The sequence below is a fragment of the Gymnoscopelus microlampas genome (assembly GCF_963454915.1).
Source record: "Gymnoscopelus microlampas genome assembly, chromosome: 8".
NCBI classification, from domain to species: Eukaryota; Metazoa; Chordata; class Actinopteri; order Myctophiformes; family Myctophidae; genus Gymnoscopelus; species Gymnoscopelus microlampas.
Genome location: NC_139945.1, coordinates 48161238 through 48179233, shown reverse-complemented (window position 1 = coordinate 48179233; position 17996 = coordinate 48161238). Strand labels below are relative to the sequence as shown.

Sequence of the window (17996 nt, the reverse complement as noted above, 5' to 3'; positions counted from 1 at the left end):
TGAGAGGCCATTGTAGGCTCATATTTTGGTCTAATATATTATTGTTAGATGGGGTCTGACAAAACAACTTTTTGCATGCGAGAGATAGTCAGTGAACAATGCAGTAGTGTCTAGAGGCACAATGTTAATTCAATGCTGTGTAATTTGCTCTCATTACTGATAACCATTTCATGTTTTTAGTCATAACAACAGCATTTTCTTTGTAAGAATGTTCAATTGAGATCTATTTGAACATTAAATAGTTAGGTTTAGTAAATGCAGTGGTCTTGCCTCAACATTTTGCCATTTGGACTCATTAAAGTGGGTTGAACAATCAAAAGCCAGCAGGGATATTCACCTCCTGTACAGCCAAAGATAAAGAACTGTTTTTAAAATAATCTGAAATAACCTTTAGTGTATACTGTACAGTAGCTATAGAGCAACAAACAACAAACAAAGCTCCACCCTGACAGCATGTACAAGATAAAGCAGCATTCACAAGTAATGACAAAGTGGTATTGCCAAAATAAAATCCAGTGTATAGAACGCAGTAATGGGTGGTTTGCCGGCAGTCATTTTGTGCACTGACCACAATCATCAGTCCAGACATGGTCATGATTCAAATGCCTATTCTTATCATCTCATTACACCATCCTGTCTTAAAACACTTAATATTTCTTTAAACAATAAGTCAAGAAACACGTTCTTGTCTTTTCGAAAAGCCTTTATTGAAACTACAGTATAAATGCAAAAATACATACAGAAACAAAAAAATAACTGTACATTCATTTGACTTTTGATATATTCATTGCTTCATACTGCATTTCACTGAGGCAGCACTGTACTGTCACAACAGGGTGATTACAAAAACATTTTGTACACCTCTGAACTGCATGTAGAAAAAACTAAATCAATCACTACAGCCCCATTCATAACACACGCTACATGTATCAGCAATAACCTTTTATGCCTAATATTAACTCAACCTGTTACATGCCTATTGGCTTTGCTTTAGCACAGAAAGAAAAAGAAATTCACTAAACCAAAACTTCAAGTTTCAGCCATAAAGGAGAGAAATGATTGCTGCATCACTGCTGAGAACACAGTCACAATGAGGGATCCTTTGGCATCAGCTCAGGCCTTTGACAGAGGGTTAGTTATTGCCACCAATGATTGACTGCCACTGTGCATCCACCTGCTACAGATAGACTACACACGTAAACTGAAAAGCATACCATAGTTCACTGTCTTCTACACATTCAAATTATATCGGCAATCAACATCTGCATACAACCTTAACCCTACAGAAACGTACAGGACATTTACACTATAAGCAATTCACAACCATGAATACCACTGTAAAGTTGGTTACTCTGAAAATCTTGTATTTAAGAGGTATTTTAATAGTCTAGAATCCAGTTCAAAGACCATCAAGTAAATGTTTATCGCCATAGGACGTTTTACTGCCGAACTGGATTAAACTGATTGGTCACCATATTTTTTTTTAAAGGAAAAAACAAGTTATTCTGAGGCAAAGGTTGCCAACAAAATACTTTCTTAGTTGAGAGTTGCTACTTGCTAGCATTGTTTCTCTAGTAATTTCTACATACAGTGTACATGTAGGTCTTAGGGTAGACTGCAATTCACACTTTCACAGTCCAAGTCTGACTTCGACAAGGAATTCAGACAGCATTCTGGTCTCTTAGCAATAAGACATCTTTAGTCATTAATGTACAGAGTTTCACATTGAGAGTGAGATTATCTTTAAGAAAACGTTTAACACAAGTATTGTATGGATCACAAACAGCAGTGAAAAGCCTACTACACCTTTGATATGTTTATATACGTGGAATAATTATACAGTATATGTATATATGTACATCACATGTAAAGTAAACATCTATACACTTTTATACAGGTTATAACAGGTTATAATACACAGACCATACCAACTGTTGAGGTGCTTTTCTAAAGTCACTGAAATATGAAACAGGAGACTACCGTCTGTCTATGGCCTCCATGAGGCAGAATAGTGTGTTAAACACACTGTAGAGTTGGGACAATGAGTGTTTAGAGTTGGTAGATTTGGTCTGTAATCTCTTTCTTTTGTCAGGGGGGATCCAACAAGGCCCTGGGGCTTTTCTTTTTGGCTCCCCCTTTACACCTTTTCCCCCTCCTTTTTACTAATGTACTAATGTATTCCTCCTCCTCTGTATTTTTTTGTTTGTTATTGTTGTATGTGCAAAATAAACCTAAGTAAACCTAAACAGGCACATGGGAAGGGCATTTGCCCCGAGTCACCGAAAGGTCCTGAGGATCCCTTTGCAGCAGGACACACACACACACACACACACACACACACACACACACACACACACACACACACACACACACACACACACACACACACACACACACACACACACACACACACACACACACACACACACACACACACACACACACATTAAAGCCCCAATCTGAGATTTTGGGGCACAAACACTTTAGTTGTAGATGCATTGATTGTTGAATATGACAATATAAATAAGCTATATAAATAAGCAAATATTTCTTGTCCAATCGTAACGGTTACGGTCTGCCAAAAGCTGGAAAGAACTCTGTTAATGTATATATATAAAAAAAAATATTGGCAACCCTTTTGAGATTAGAACCAGAATTGGGCCCTTAACTCACTCGGTCCATTCAAGCCTGCCGTCTGTAGCCTACCGATAAGAAAATAAAATAAGCAACCAATGCAAGTGCAGTTTGCAAGCATTCCACATTTTCTCAGAAAAGTGCAGCAACCATTTCAAGTCAAGAGGAAAAGCAATAGACAGAGGTCATCAGCATCTAGTTTGCGCCGGTTTCTTTGTGGAGCAAGACTTCCTACAGCTGGACCAAGTCTTTGGTCTCAGTACGCAGTTGGCGGAAGAAACTGTGGCATTCAGCACTGAGGTGATAGGTGCACATGGGTGGCAGCAGGCCGTGGAAACCCCTTCCTTCCATCACCCTGCCTGCACTTTGGACATGACACTGGGTCCAGTACACCCACTTACCAACAATAAATAAATACCAAAAGTAGCCTATAGCAGTTGGTGTAGGAGAGGTATTGTAATGTGTGAATTAGACATCTTTTCCTTTAAAAGATGCAAGATTCATTAGATTGGTTCCGAGCATGTTGTAGACAGCAGGCGCTGCACAGCGCTTTGGGTGGGTTGTATAGATGGGTCGGATAGGTAGTTGGGTAGGTTGGAGAAGAGGCGGTTAGATGATCTTGTAGGACAGGTAGTCACTTAGGGGTGTGGGGATGGCCAGCGTCTCTACCTGCTGCGTGGACATGAGGCGCCGTAAGGTCATGCGGCACAGGTGCTGCAGACTAGAGATGCTACGTGGACTCTCCCAGAAGAGCACGCTGCCATCACGAGTCCTGTGTTTTAGATACAGAAATGTTCAGTATTGCAATATAACAATAGTAAGACACCATTTTACACTGTATAACTTAACTGGGGTCTCTCACGCAAACACTTCTCTCAATAATGTGATATAGGACAGCGACAGCCTATGTCTTGGGTGTAACCAATGGGGGACGCACTTATGCGACATTTCTGTGAGAGTACTCGTAACCAGTTAAAACCACACAAATATACGTATCAAAGTTATCTCCATGAATATCATCTTCTATACCACGCTTTTCACAGTGTGAAATATAAGTCTCAGGTCAATGACATCAAAGGTTCAGAACAAAGTCTATTGTTGCTCTTTTGCCTCAAGCAGGTGCCAAGAGTAGAGTACCGAAGTCAATACCACACCCCTTGGGTGATAAGAAATGTCCATATATGGGCATAAAAGGACACAGACAGATCGGTACAACGGGTATCGCATAACTGGGTGGGGCATGCATTCCCAACTTGCATCGTTCCCGATTTGCATCATTCCCAAGTAGGCCGGTGCCGGCACCAGTCTAAGTACTGCTCAAAATAATCAAGGGAACACTTTGATCCCTTAATTCTTTTGAGCAGTTTTCTTTAGCATTATGTACACGGTTCATGAAAAAAATCAAAATAATTAAGGGATCAAAGTGTTCCCTACATTTCTTTGAGCAGTATAAATAACAAATGATACAGAGCTTTTTTTTTACTTTACAAAAAAGCTATAGGATTTCTGAACGGAAAGATTTCTTCATGCCCCAGAGCCAAGCGTAGTTCAGACTTCGGTTCGGGACAAGAAGTAGAACTAGGACAACCAGTTCTTTATCAAGAAAAAATAAATCACTAATGGGTGTGATTCCAATTATTTATCTACTTGTCACTGAAGAGAAGTGTGTGTGTGTGTGTGTGTGTGTGTGTGTGTGTGTGTGTGTGTGTGTGTGTGTGTGTGTGTGTGTGTGTGTGTGTGTGTGTGTGTGTGTGTGTGTGGCATTTTCAATTATTACATAACTGCAAATAATTGCAATGGTCTTTGCACAAGGAAAAGAAGGAGGAAGTCTGCTCACTTTTTATTTTTGCCACGTTTCGACCTTCTAGGTCTTCATCAGGCAAATTTGCCTGATGAAGACCTAGAAGGTCGAAACGTGGCAAAAATAAAAAGTGAGTTTATTGGAGCTTGAGAACAGTGTGCAGACTTCCTTCTTCTTTTCCTTGATTCTTCCCTTGATGTCCAGCACCTGGCCTAAATGCAGGCGTGGGATGTGCACACAATCTTCTCTTTGAAATGATCTTTGCACAATCATCAAGATCTAGACTTCTAGAGGATCACAAAGAATGTGTGCGTGTGTCTTACCCTGCAGCGAGAACACCCCCGTCAGTGGAGAAGGCACAGCAGAGCCCATTAGTCAGGGAGGCGATGGCCTGAGGGGCTTTATCCTCAATGTTCCAAAAACGCACCAGTCTGGCGGGGTGGGAGTAAAAGGTATAGTTCATGTATAGTACAGTTTGCAAAAATCAACTGCAAAGAAATGATGCAGATATGAGAAACTAACATGTGCATACATAGAAGGATTTATCCTCACGCATTAAGAGGCACCACCCTTTTCTTTCCCAAAACATAGGAGATGGGAGTCCTGCTCTTGGTATGTTTTGCATGTCTCTTTACATCTCTCTACTAAACTTTGCCTCACTACTCTGTCCTGACTAGCAAAAACCTGGAAAAAGGCCCAAAACATTACTTTGCAACAAACGTATTATCTTCCAAACCATAATTAGATTGACATGACAATAATAAGGCTAGGATTCCTACATTCCAATAATATACAATACATAACATGTTTGTCTTCTGATTGTTAAAATGAGTTTATTTCACATCACATCTGTATTTCAGGGGGAGGGGCTGCAGTGTTATCAATTTTTTTTCCATCCTCCATTTTGTGAAGATCTTGTTTTGCCTGCTCTCTCTCTCTGTCTCTCTTTCTCTCTCTGGCCTAGTGGACCATTTCTTATAAACAAGTTAGCTGACCAGCCAACCAGCACGCAGAGGCGGATCTTTGTAGAGCAGGAACCCAAACGTCATCTGTGATTAATGGCAAGCTCACGGCGGTCATGTGACCAATCCCAGCGGTGCCCTGTGCAACAACAGCTCTCTCTACTCTCACATAGACCCCATTAAGACTCATGACTGCTTCACAAGGTCATAACACAGTGCTGTGAACTCAGATTTTCCAGTGTTTATGTACAACCTGGTGAGTGCCAACTTATCGCAAGTAACCCCCAACACAAACATGGACAGCGAGTCACGTGTTATTAGGAAGAAGATTGAACAATATAGTCCAGGTTACTTCTGCAGCACAGCCGCTAATCAAGTCCTCACCTGTCATCGGTGACGCTAGCAATGTGAAGGCCGTCTTGACTGAAGCTCACCGAACGCACCCAGCGGTCATTCGAACCTCCGGCGAAAATTGGAGATGGAGGAGGGAAAAGATGACTGCAGAAAAGATGAAGAAAAGATGTGTTTATTTTTAATTTATATAATATCTACTCATCTACTTCATACAAGGATTCAGATAATCCTCTGAATTAGTAACATCAGTACAGCAAAAGATGGATAGATACAGTGTAAAGACCTGATATATTGATCCCCATGGGGAACATCAGGTGTCGTAGCAGCAACAGCAGTAATCAGGAAACACAGATTAGGTACAGGTAAGATGAGAGATAAGAATTAGCTTAATAATAATACAGTATATTAGACAGATTATCTTGTCTTATTAGCCAGATAAGACATCATCGCTTATCTTGCACACAATTAGATGCATTTGTTAAAGCGATGGGATGTACGCGGTAACATTCTTAGTGTTACTTTTGGTTCCACTTTATATTATTTTAGATTTATACTTATTTGCGTGGGGTGAGTCTTATCACTGCGCTGCTTCTACAGGTATGTGCGCACATATCTTACCCCAACTCCAGCAGGACGGTGCCCTTGTGGGGGTCCCACACGATGACGCGGGTGTCATAGGAGGCTGTGGCTAACAGGGCTCCGTCAGGAGAGAACTCACAAGACACCACGTCGTTGTGGTGGCCCTCCAACTTCCGGATCAGGTGGTACTTGTCCATGTTCCACAAGAGCACCTACAACGGGAAGAGATGCATGTTTTAGCCTACGGAACGTTTCCGCACGTGCACACAAACACTAACAGACACACACACACACACACACACACACACACACACACACACACACACACTCTTACTTATGACATAACAAATCTTAAATTAGGCAAAAACACTTATTATACATGAATTAAACAGAATTATGCAGTTATACTCAGTGTCATTTGAAAAGTATGTTTAAGCTAAAACCAGGCCAAGAAAACATAACCGAGCATATGCTACGCCAACAGCAAGACTATGTGGCACAAAATGCAAGTCAGTTCACATAAAACAGTTAATTATGAGTATCATTGACTAAATCAACAGTATGATTAACATTTAGACCATCAATCTTAGATAATCTTTATCTAGGCACACAGTTGAATATGGTATACATATTTTTAGATTATAAATATGTTTAACAAAAATTCTACAAGAAAAATAGAAAAATAAAATGGGTAGTAACTTATGGTAACATAATGTTACTCCACTGGTTTCCCCTTTTCAGAGTTTTAGATCACTTGTGTTTATATAGGCTTGCATCTCCGGCAGAAGCCTACAAAGAGAGATACTGCAAGAGAAAACAAACATTTGATGGCCAAAAGGTTGATACCTTTGGCAAAGCACACACTCTCTCTCACACACACACATCTGTATACAATTATAATCACTCACACATCTGTATACAATTATAATCACTAGATGCATTTGTTCTTCAGCTATGGTTTTGAATGTTAATACTGTATTTGCTCTGTATCTGTATTATGCATAATCAGATAAAATATATATATATATATTAAAATGAGTAGTTGCAAATAGAAATTGCAATATTTACACTTAAAAAAAAGAACACCTTGAAAGAACCAACAGCTGCTACGCTACTGGAAACAGAATGCATTTCTTTAGTTGCTTTGAGTACTGTAAACATTGCAAATGAGCAAAGGTGCTAACTAACTTGAGATATGCACGTGTCAATGTTTACTCATTACCCCTCTAACTGCAGTGTGAAATGAAAAGGTTCCAGTGCTCACGTTGACTGCCTGCAATTCCAATCCATCTGTAGTGCACCCTTCAATGGCGCTAAGACTAAAGCCCAACCAATATATCTGTTTGTGTTTTAAATCCATACTTTAACTTTTTTGGTTCGGTATTGGTAATTATGATGTGTCGATGTATTTTTTTTTACCATTTTCAACCTAGCATCCCTATTTTGGTCATGTTATTATAGGCGAATCTTTCAAAAGTTCACATTATTCTACTTATTATACTATTTTTGAAAAGTAGGGCTTAAAATGTATTTCAGTTTATGTGTGTATTTGATATTTACTCGTCTGCTTGTTCATTGTATAATTAAAATTAAATGTTCTTTTAATATATTTAAGTTTGATATACTTAATTGAATTTGAAGTTATTCTATTTATTTGTTTGCTTATAAGCTATTTCAATGTACAATTTTTTTTTTTTTTTATCTGACGTCTAGGCTTCCAAGAATTCAGGATCAGACCCTAAACCATGGCATAGGTCGGGTTCTAATCAAGACTCCCAGCTACTAGCAACTGGGACATTTTCTGCAAAATGGCCAACACAAACTACAGTTTTCCTTTCTTCTGCCAGCTGGCATTTTCTTTAATGAGCATTTAATGAATCAAAGAGTTTTGTTTAACTTGTGTTTTCGTTGGATTGCTAGTTTTTCATGGACAACTTTGATGGGCAGGAGATAAAAAAGAAGCCTTTTAGATGCATTCCACTATTGCTTTCAAATGGGAAACAAAATATGCAAATGCTAATCTTGAAAACTGAAAAAGCCACAGGATTAGAGGTGGTAAAGTTACCCTTTTGTCAATTTGGAGCCAAGAGTGACATTCTAAAGCCCGATTTTTGACACTAGCATTGTTTTTGCAATGCTTGAAGACTGTATGGTACAAATGCAGACATTTATTTATAGATACAGGCAGTCTGCCGAAGCACAAAGAACTCTTTCATTTCTTATTCATGTCCACAAAAATCTATGCCCTGAAAACTACCTCCATTACAAAAAGGGGCTGACCAGGCAGACCGAGTATGGGTGTGCTGCTAATTCACACTAACCATTAGCACACATACGGACCTAGAGTGAATACGACCTACAAGCAGCTGGCTGAATAACGTAAACTATTTATAGGAAAATGGTGCTACATTTAGTGCTAGGTTTGGAGAGAATGACATTTATACTACAAAAAGAAGAACGAATAGAATGGAAACTACTGTGTGCTAACACTAGGATGGTACAAGGACAGGTGAGGGTAGTGGGGGGTTGGTTGGGAAGATGGAAGGACAGGGGAGGGACGGAAGGAGAGGATTTTAATTGCCATTTTAACTGCTTTCAACTGAAATGATAAATCAATAAATAGGAGGAACTGCGACAGCAGAGGTAGACAGACACGGAGCAGCACCTACGTGCGGAAAGACCTTGTGGGTCAGGTGCCAGGTTGGCCCTGGGCACGGCCAACGGGCACAGTGCATTCCCGATCTGCACCGGCTGCTCAATGTCAGCGCGGCGCTCCCTTCAAAACCACTCACAAACAGAGTTCTGCCACCACCTGTGACAGGGAAAGCAAGACACATACTGTAGGCACACACACAGCCTAACACAGCATAGTACTCTGAGTAATGTCTTCCTGTGGTTACTACCATGTTGTGATAAAGGCATGGCTCCCAAAACATGTGATATGGAAAATGTATATTGTGGTCAATAGACTCTCATAAAATGTAATCTGAACTATGATGGTATACCCCGCTTCCCAGAGTCTATTACTGGATTCTATATACAAATTGCAGATTCTTTGTTTTTGGCTGAGTACTTTGAAATAAGTCTCACTCTCCCCTGCTTCTAAACACAAGTTCATTATGAACTAGCTGGATAATTTTGAGGGGATATCAAGTTTGTTTTAATATACTAAAATACCACAATCATAACAGTTTTCTCATTCTGCATGCAAATTTCATATTAAAAAAGCCTCATTCCACTGCAAACCAAACATAATCAAGAGGCTGGTAGTACAACATCTCATGACACCGAGCACATTCTATTACAGGTGGGGATTGGGAAAAGTGGGCGATTGGCAGTGTTTTCATTGGTTGGTTCATTGAGCATATCTAGGCACAAGCAATAGCACACAGAGTAGCTAGCAAATCCGACACCCCAAAAAGTAAAGGAAGTAGGAGGGGAACGTGTGTACATACCGCTTTTCCAACGCCCACAGAGCACAGGATGGAGGAGTCGGGGGAGAAAGCACTGCAGTAGACCCAGTTCTGATGCCCCCGCAGCACCTTAACCATGTTACCTAAGATACAGCAATAACAGCAGTGTATAAAGGCCATCATTCATAGCATGTTGGACCACATTCTGGTACAATAGATTTTCATACTACTTCCTGTGATTATTAGACTTTTGACTGTGGATAATACGGCATTTCGTTTGATTGAGCTCAGTTACTATTGTGGATTTCCAAGAACACTTTGAGTCACTTTGACTTGAGCATCAGTGAAACTAATCCAAATGTATTTTGCTGCTAAATATTGAGGTTTAAGATGACGAATCACCGAATCATCTTTCAGAATGTTGCAGTTGTCTTTGGAGACTTCATCAGCCATTAATGTGCAAGTGTTCTGGCCAATTTAACCCATTGAGACCTGTTGCTACCTATAAGTTGTTATACCTTTCAATCCGATGCCACCTCTGTGTCTCATTAGTTGTTGCTATAATATAGTAACATAATTTTTTTTTTTTTTGTAAGAATTTGAACGTTTTCAGAAAACTATGGTTAGGTTTTAGAAGGCGTTTTTAGAATCGGCCTCAGGTCTAAATGGGTTAAGGGGAATTTAGGTCATACACAGTGACCAAAGCCATGCACGTTTTCTATCAAGGGGCCAACTCCTCCATGCATGGCCCTCACTGGAACAAAGAACAATGCTGACATGATCTTGGAATGCTTGGGGGAGGGGGTATGTGGTATGTGTCATACATGTTTTTCTAGCTCCTTGGTTACCGTAACCAAGAGTAGGAAGGACATGATTGTTTGTTTCAACATTATGAACTCAATTAGGTCACGGCTAGATAGTTTTTGATGGTTTTGTTAGTGCAATCCAAATAGTTTCATACCATCATCTTTGAGGTCCCATACACGGAGGGTCTTATCTCTTGATGCCGAGACCAGAACGAGGCTGCCATCTGGGGCAAAGGTCAAGTCTCTGACTATGTCAGTGTGGTCCATCAAATTCAGCAACAGCTTTCCTGCAAAGGTGAGACAAAACACCAGGTTCATTCAGATATCATGACCCAATGCGAACAGTGCAATAATTTGAGAGGTCAGATGTGTGTGAAAATGTTAAAACACTCAGTGGAAAAAAATGTAAACTGCTCTTCATTTGACTGAACATTCAAAGATCTATTCTGCAAGAACAAATGTTATCGACAGTAATCTGGAAAATCCAGATTCAATAACAATAAGACAATAAGGCAATACGATTAGTAACAGAACACCCTCAGGTTAAATGAATCTGCCACATCTGCAGAGAAAGTAATATCATAATGCCTGTAATTTGCCACTTAGCTTTTTCAAAAGACAGCTTTAGCCAAGGGAATTACAGGGAAAGTCAAGTGCGTGTACTAAAACTGACATAGCAATGCCAAACAAAGCTATTAAAAAAAAAAAAACACTGAAAAAAAACAAAACAATACATTATAGGTCATGTAAAACTTCAATTCTAACACAGTCATAATCAAGGAAGAGTGACATTGTAACAGTGAAAGCTATGAACATACACTATAGAAATGGTCAGATCTAAACAAATATGTATTGCCAGTAGAGAAGTGCCTTCTGACTTATTCCTGTCTTGTTCAGGAATACAAATTTGATGAAAGGAAATAGAGCCACTATGCAGTTCAAACTGCTAATTATTTCCCCAATTAATTCTAATTATCTTACATCATTGATTAGTCCAGTTATTTCTTTTGTTTGAGGACGTGAAATACTTTTTTGATCTAACTGTATTAATTGGCAAATGCTGTTGCAACCATCAGGCTGGTTAAAAGAGCAATGTACAAGTTGCTACAATGACACCCATTTGCTTGGATCGATTTCACAGTGAAGCCAGCACTGATGACAGCAGAACCCTCTGAACTGCCCCTTGAAAACAAACTAGCTGTTAAGCAATTAAAATGCTGGTGTCAGGACAGCAAAGTGTTTGGCTGATGGATGAGCACTCTAGCACACACCTTCTAATGATTACATTCTCCTGCCAAACACACAAGCATTTTCAGCACTTGATACCAGGAGGACACTAAGGCCCCGTTTAGACTGGCAGCCAAATCTAGCCTAAATCAGATGTATGCCATATCCCAATTGGAATCTGATTTGTTTTATGAAGTCTGAACAGAAAAAAGATGTTTACAAATCCGACTTGAGCCACATTCAGAGGGTTTCAAATCTGATTTCTAAAGATGCGTCTCAGTCTGAACACTCTAACCTGCCCAGCATAAGTTTCACAGAAGAAATGGCGAGCAGCATTCAGTGGACAGAAGGAGAAAATCTATGTCTCCTAGCACTTTGGGGGGGATGCCTCAGTACAAGCTAAACTTGTAGGAATGTATAGGAACAAGGTCAACAAGTCATGACACCTATGTTGTTACCACGGCGACCAAAGTAGATATGTTGATGCAGGGCGACTTTGGGTTGACGCCGTTTAAATCAGTCTGAACACACAGATCTGTGACAGATCCAATCTGATCACTTGTTAATGCAGTGTGAACAGTCGGGTCTAAAGATCGGATTTGAGAAATAAATCGGATTTGACTGGATTTGGCTGCCAGTCTAAACAGGGCCTAACAGTTTTCAGCATTACTTCAAACAATCCCCTACATACTGAAAGAAGCAGTGTTTTAGAGACATGTCATTTTGAGAAAGAAGTTATAACAGACTTTATGGATGATTAAGAAAGAAAAACGAAAGACCAAAACTTATTTTAAATATTTCTATCAGGGGACAGGGGTGTGTATGTGAGAGCCAATCAGCTTAGGGGGCAGGTTCAACGTAATCAGCAGGATGAACTGCCAAGGGGGAGGGAGTGTAAACATCATAAATCACTCAACGACCAACCAATCAACTAGTAGGGCTGAAGCTAGTAATATTGCCATAGTTTGTGTCTGACAGAGAGCTATCTGGCTGTGGAAAGACCTAATTTCACTCATAGTAAAAAAAAGAAAAAAGCACTAGTTACACTTACATAACTGCAGAAGGAATAACTCACTATGACGCCATCTGGGTACCAAGCAAAGCCTCAGGAACGTGAGGCTTGTGTTGTGCAATCACATTAGGCAAACTTTTTCCAACCAGAGAAACGTGGCTAAACTGTCAAGTATATCAAAACAACCTTATTTATGTTTTATGTCATATTGTGTCATATTTTTCAATTACCTGAGAAAAAGGAGGAAACTGGTATTGATAAATATAGTTTCCAACTTAAGTTAATTAAAGTTAGACACTTGTTAGCTTTGAAAGGATGTTATGGGAAAATAATATATATGTTGTGGAAAAGTGAATGCAACAGTAGATGTTTATTACAAAAACAAAACGTAATTGATATACAAATTATCGATTATGACTGTGGTGACTCGAGCCTGGCGCCGTTGGAAACGGCTCGCCAACCCGGATCCAGCAAGCTATCCCCTGTCCCTGGTACGACCCACCGTTCGGGCGCTATCGCCATTTGAAGCCGAAAATCACCGGCCACAAAGACAATAATAGAAGTGTTGTTACAGTCAGACCCGCTGGCTAGAAATCTCACACCTTGGCCTGAAAGCCTACACACAACCAGTCTTATGGTTGATAGATTAGTATAACAAGCAGTATACTGTAAATTAAATACTTATATTTTTTCATATTTTTCCATTATAAGAATTAGGCTTCACGTCATGCTCCTCACCTGTGTACACGTCCCAGATCTTGATGCGACCGTTGCTGAGACCCGTCGCCAGCAGCAATTGGTGCTGGCCAAACTTGAACCGGTGCCACTCGATGTTGACACAGCGGCTTTGCTTCTCTGGCACTGAGGAGCCAAAGGCCATGCCCCAGACGATGTCACCACAGTCAATGGTGTGTTCGCGGAGCTCGCCCGGCACAGGAACCACCTCTCCCCCGTCGACGTTCTGGCGTGACAAACGCCGCGGGCCCGCTCCGTTGGTGCCCTCCGCTCCGTGAACTTGAGAGCTGGATGGAGCAAGGGATGATGGGGTGCAGGGAGGTACATGTGTGTGTGTGGGGGGGGGGGGGGGGTAAAGAGAAGTTTAGTCATTCTATGCAAATTATATAACATTTACTTATTCTGTATACAGAGGACAAGCCGTTTTGTTTTGTGCTTTAGTTATTTAGTATTTAGCCTTTATTTGATAGTGGAGAGAGACAGGAAATGTGGAGAGAGAGAGAGTAGGGGAATGACATACAGCTAATGGTCCAGCCGGCTGAGACTAGAACCGGGGACTCGCTGGTCAGTGCATTTTGCACCCATGTGCCATGTGCCCTAACCACTTGGCTATCGGTTCGCCCCTAGATAACATGAGTCATTCTATGCAGAAGACATTCGAGAGAGTACAGTATGTAACTATACATGTCAGACATTGAGCAATCCCCCAGTGTGACACGACACGAGAGGTATGAACCACTATTACATATTAACGTGGATGAGGTGTGTTTTAAAGTGCGTCATCCAATGTACTATTACACACAAGTTATCATCACATGAGAATCCTCAAACAAGTTAAAAATGCCAAAACAAACATTTCCTAACTCTGGCTGGACTGAGATAGCCACAGTACCCAGCAATGACAAATCCACCCAATCCAAACAATGCAAGATTGTGTAAGGAAACTGAAAGTTCAAAATTGTGTAAAGAGAGATATTACTCTATGATCCACTCCTCTGTTCTCTGCCACTACAGTGTTAAAGCAGCTAACCAGCCAAAGTCTACAAGCTGGGGAACAACGAGCACTTGTTCCACAGACAATTTCAAACTGTTACTCTGAGAGTCACAAGACCCTATTAATTAAAAAAGTAAAGATCCTGTTAGGCAGAAAAAACGCAGATAATACTAAGCCACGTGTCCTTGGCAGCACGAAGCACAGCTCATTGTGCTTACTCTTTTGGGTGGAGATTGACCATGATCTTGCAGAAAATTCTTGAGGAGCTTAACGACACATTTTTAATAAAGTGACGTTGTGTAATCATCCTGATTGACTGAGCCACTTCCTCCGTCTATTACCAAGTCAAGTCATTTATGAAGGCAGAATGACAGTGGAATTTCATTCATGTGTGGGCTACAGTAGTGGTTTTGGCAACATGCTGTAGCCTTTGTTATGGTGCAGAAAGGCGAGACGTGGCCACAGGAGCATGGAGCCCTCTGCTTCTCAAAGGTACTCAGGACCTGAAAATGAGCACGTTTTAGCACATGTGTTTCTCATTCACTGTCTGCTTTCCTCTCTGTTACCGCCTCTGCCAGTTAAACTCAATTCTAGTTCTGAGTCAATATTACCTTAATAAATTGTAGGCTACTCAAATAGAATATACAATGTACAAAACATGTATAAAAAAAGAAGAAGAAAAAAAAAAGAAGTGGATGAATGTGTTGTCAAGCTGTTGACAGCAGTTGACATATCAACAGTTGTTGGAATTCTCCGTCTGATTTATGGACAAAAGACATGGTTGCTTCAAACACCAGTATAAAAACAACAACACCACCATTGATTTGATTGTGTCACTGCAGTAGGTACTTGAGGGTAAAGAAAGTAGGCCTACTTACAAATCTTTCAGGCATTTTGTCCAGGGAATGAGCTTCACTATGCGATGCCCTTGAGAACAAGCGAAGTAGGAACCATCGGGTGCGAAGGCTACAGTCCAGGTCTCTCGGCCAGTCTTCTGGTCGAAGGCAGCGACAGGTGCCAAGAGTTCACCGATGAACTTAGCCGTACCTGGACAAAAAATACAGTTCATGATCATGTAGATTACTAAAGACCAACTTCATAATTCTACATCTCAACATGTTCTCAACATGAGGTCTGGGGAACCCCAGGGGTTCTTGGGGGTAATCCAGGAGGGTCCCTAGCTTAATAATGATAGATACTAGTAATCTTCACAATTATTACATGTACAAGTAAATAACGAATAGAAAACGTACAAGAAAGGCTATTTCGATCAGAGTTTCATGGCCATTTCTATACATATTAGTACACACAGAAAGAAATTCTGTACCAAATGATGATTATGACAAATGACAACAAAAGAAAAGTTCTTAGATTAGAGTCCCAGAGAGACAAATCGTATCAAATGAGGGTCCGTGAGGCATAATGCATATCAAATTGGGGGTCCTAATTAAATAATCAATGTTTCTAGATCAGATCATTCCTGCATACAGGTATGCCTGCCCTAAATACATATTCTTAAGTTTGGTTCTAATCTAAAGCACGTTTACATTCTATGAGTGGATTTGAAAGCTAAGGTGTGCTACCCACATCCCAGAAAAAGTCAACAACATTGTCGATGTTTGAATAACAGGAAAGAAGAAATGCTGCCTCTGCAGAAAGAATGGCATGGCTGGGGAACTTTATCCTCAATGAGCCTTCCATTTACAGTATGTTTATAATTATAATGACTTAGTAGCATGTTGGACTTCATGAACGAAAATATGATGCAACTTTTGATTACTTTTGAATTGCCCTGCCTTTTGGATCTTAATCTAAATTTGTCCCTAAGTAGCCTAATGATCAATTTAACGGGTTAAGATTAATCTTAAACCGTTAAATTGATCATTAGGGTCGACGGATGATGATGATAACTTGCAATATTGTTAACATCTTGCCTACAGTACAACTTATTATTTCAATATGTGTACATTACTGCTTGCTTATAACATCACATCAAAATGTTATTTTTTCGGAATAGTAGTAGTGGTACATGGGTAAAAGACATGGACAATTGGTAGTCTGATTGAATTGATAATGATAGATAGTTAGGAGGAACCAAATGGACCCTTATATCTGTAACTCTGACAGTATACAAATGGAACCAAATTGACCCATTTGTATACTGTCAGAGTTACATTAACATTGATTTTATGCATGTCAAACTGGGGGTCCTTGAAATCAGAATGGTTGAAAATCACTGCTAGAGCCGTAAAAGTCTTCTCTTATGGGGGTCCCTTGCATATCTTCAACGGGGGTCCACGGGCTATTAAGTGTCAATTTGAGGGTCCTTGACATGAGAAAGTTTGAGAACCACTGCTGTAATCCACAATGAGATTTCCCTCACCATGAGTCATACTGCAGTGACAACACTGGTCTGGTGGTGGAATAGACATAGGAAATGTGGGGGGAGGGTAGAATATGAGACCCCGGGCGTTTTCATTGACAAAAAAAAAGGATAAAAGGAAATACAATTTTACACTCATAATACGGTATATGCACACAAAGCCCAGCGTTAAATGATGATAATAAAACCACAATTCAATGAATCCCACAGACTGCTCACTGCAGCAGCAGCAGCAACAACAACAACCACCTCCCTTCCTTCCAAATCAAACAAAAAATATGAACAAATAATAATAACTCAAACCTTACCTATTTCATTTTCGTTTATAGAATCTGGGAAGCTGGCCATCTAAAGAAGGACGGGGAACTAAGAGAAAAATCCAAAAAAATGTAACGTATTTGGCAAAAAAAGAAATGAACAAAAGCCAGATACTTTTTTTGTGTCGTTCTCTGCGATCCTCCGCACGTCGTAGCTCAACGGGAAAATCAGACAAATGCCTATTATACTACTATACTTGTCTTGTCGGTTTGGTTGTGGTTGTCGTTGACGTTGACGACAGGTGTCTGACTAACTACTATTAATAACGATACTCCCGACGCAACGAAAGAAATATCTTTACGTGGTTGTTATAATTGTGTGGAATTACCGTAGTGAATTTGACCCCAATAATAAATGTCCTCGAGTGGCACGGCTTCTACTGTTTATCAACGATGGGCGGGGTCTTCCTTTTGTACGTCATAAAAGTTACCATGGAGACTAGCACCTCCTCCTAGTAGTAGCCCGGCCCCATAGAGTTAAAAATAAGCCCGGCCCCCATACAGTTATAATAATATATGCCGGCCCTGGCCTTGTAGCTACGTAGCTACACACATTACACAAGCCTTCGTCGTACGACAGGGAGGGTCGCAGTAATGCCAGGTTTCGCGAGAGAAACAAGCAAACAAGCCTAAAAGAAGCGGGCCCTTCGCCCTTTAAACATATACATTGGCAATTTGAAAGTAGCCAATCTACAAGCTCACAACACGTGACATTGATCTGCTATTAAAAAATACAAGCAAAATCTTGTATGGGGTCAATGGCATAAAATATTGTCAGA

At 40.3% G+C, this 17996-nt stretch overlaps 1 protein-coding gene across 1 annotated transcript; it reads right to left on the bottom strand.

Moving 5' to 3' along the window:
* Window positions 1-682: 682 nt before the first annotated feature.
* On the bottom strand, window positions 683-17591 carry wsb1 (WD repeat and SOCS box containing 1). Its single transcript, XM_084065326.1, has 9 exons — window positions 17209-17591; window positions 15396-15564; window positions 13527-13810; window positions 10705-10836; window positions 9786-9886; window positions 6370-6542; window positions 5782-5895; window positions 4759-4866; window positions 683-3406 (listed from the first exon to the last, which is right to left on the bottom strand). The coding sequence occupies exons 1-9, from the start codon at window positions 17246-17248 to the stop codon at window positions 3244-3246; spliced, it is 1284 nt and encodes a 427-aa protein (XP_083921452.1). The 5' UTR covers window positions 17249-17591; the 3' UTR covers window positions 683-3243.
* Window positions 17592-17996: the final 405 nt, after the last annotated feature.

Coding starts and splice junctions, on each gene's coding strand:
- wsb1 (XM_084065326.1), bottom strand. CDS start 17,248: ATGGCCAGCTTCCCAGATTCTATAAACGAAAATGAAATAG. Junction 10,837..13,526: donor GATCTGGGACGTGTACACAG/GTGAGGAGCATG, acceptor TCACCTTTGCAG/GAAAGCTGTTGCTGAATTTG. Junction 4,867..5,781: donor GCTAGCGTCACCGATGACAG/GTGAGGACTTGA, acceptor CCACCCCGCCAG/ACTGGTGCGTTTTTGGAACA.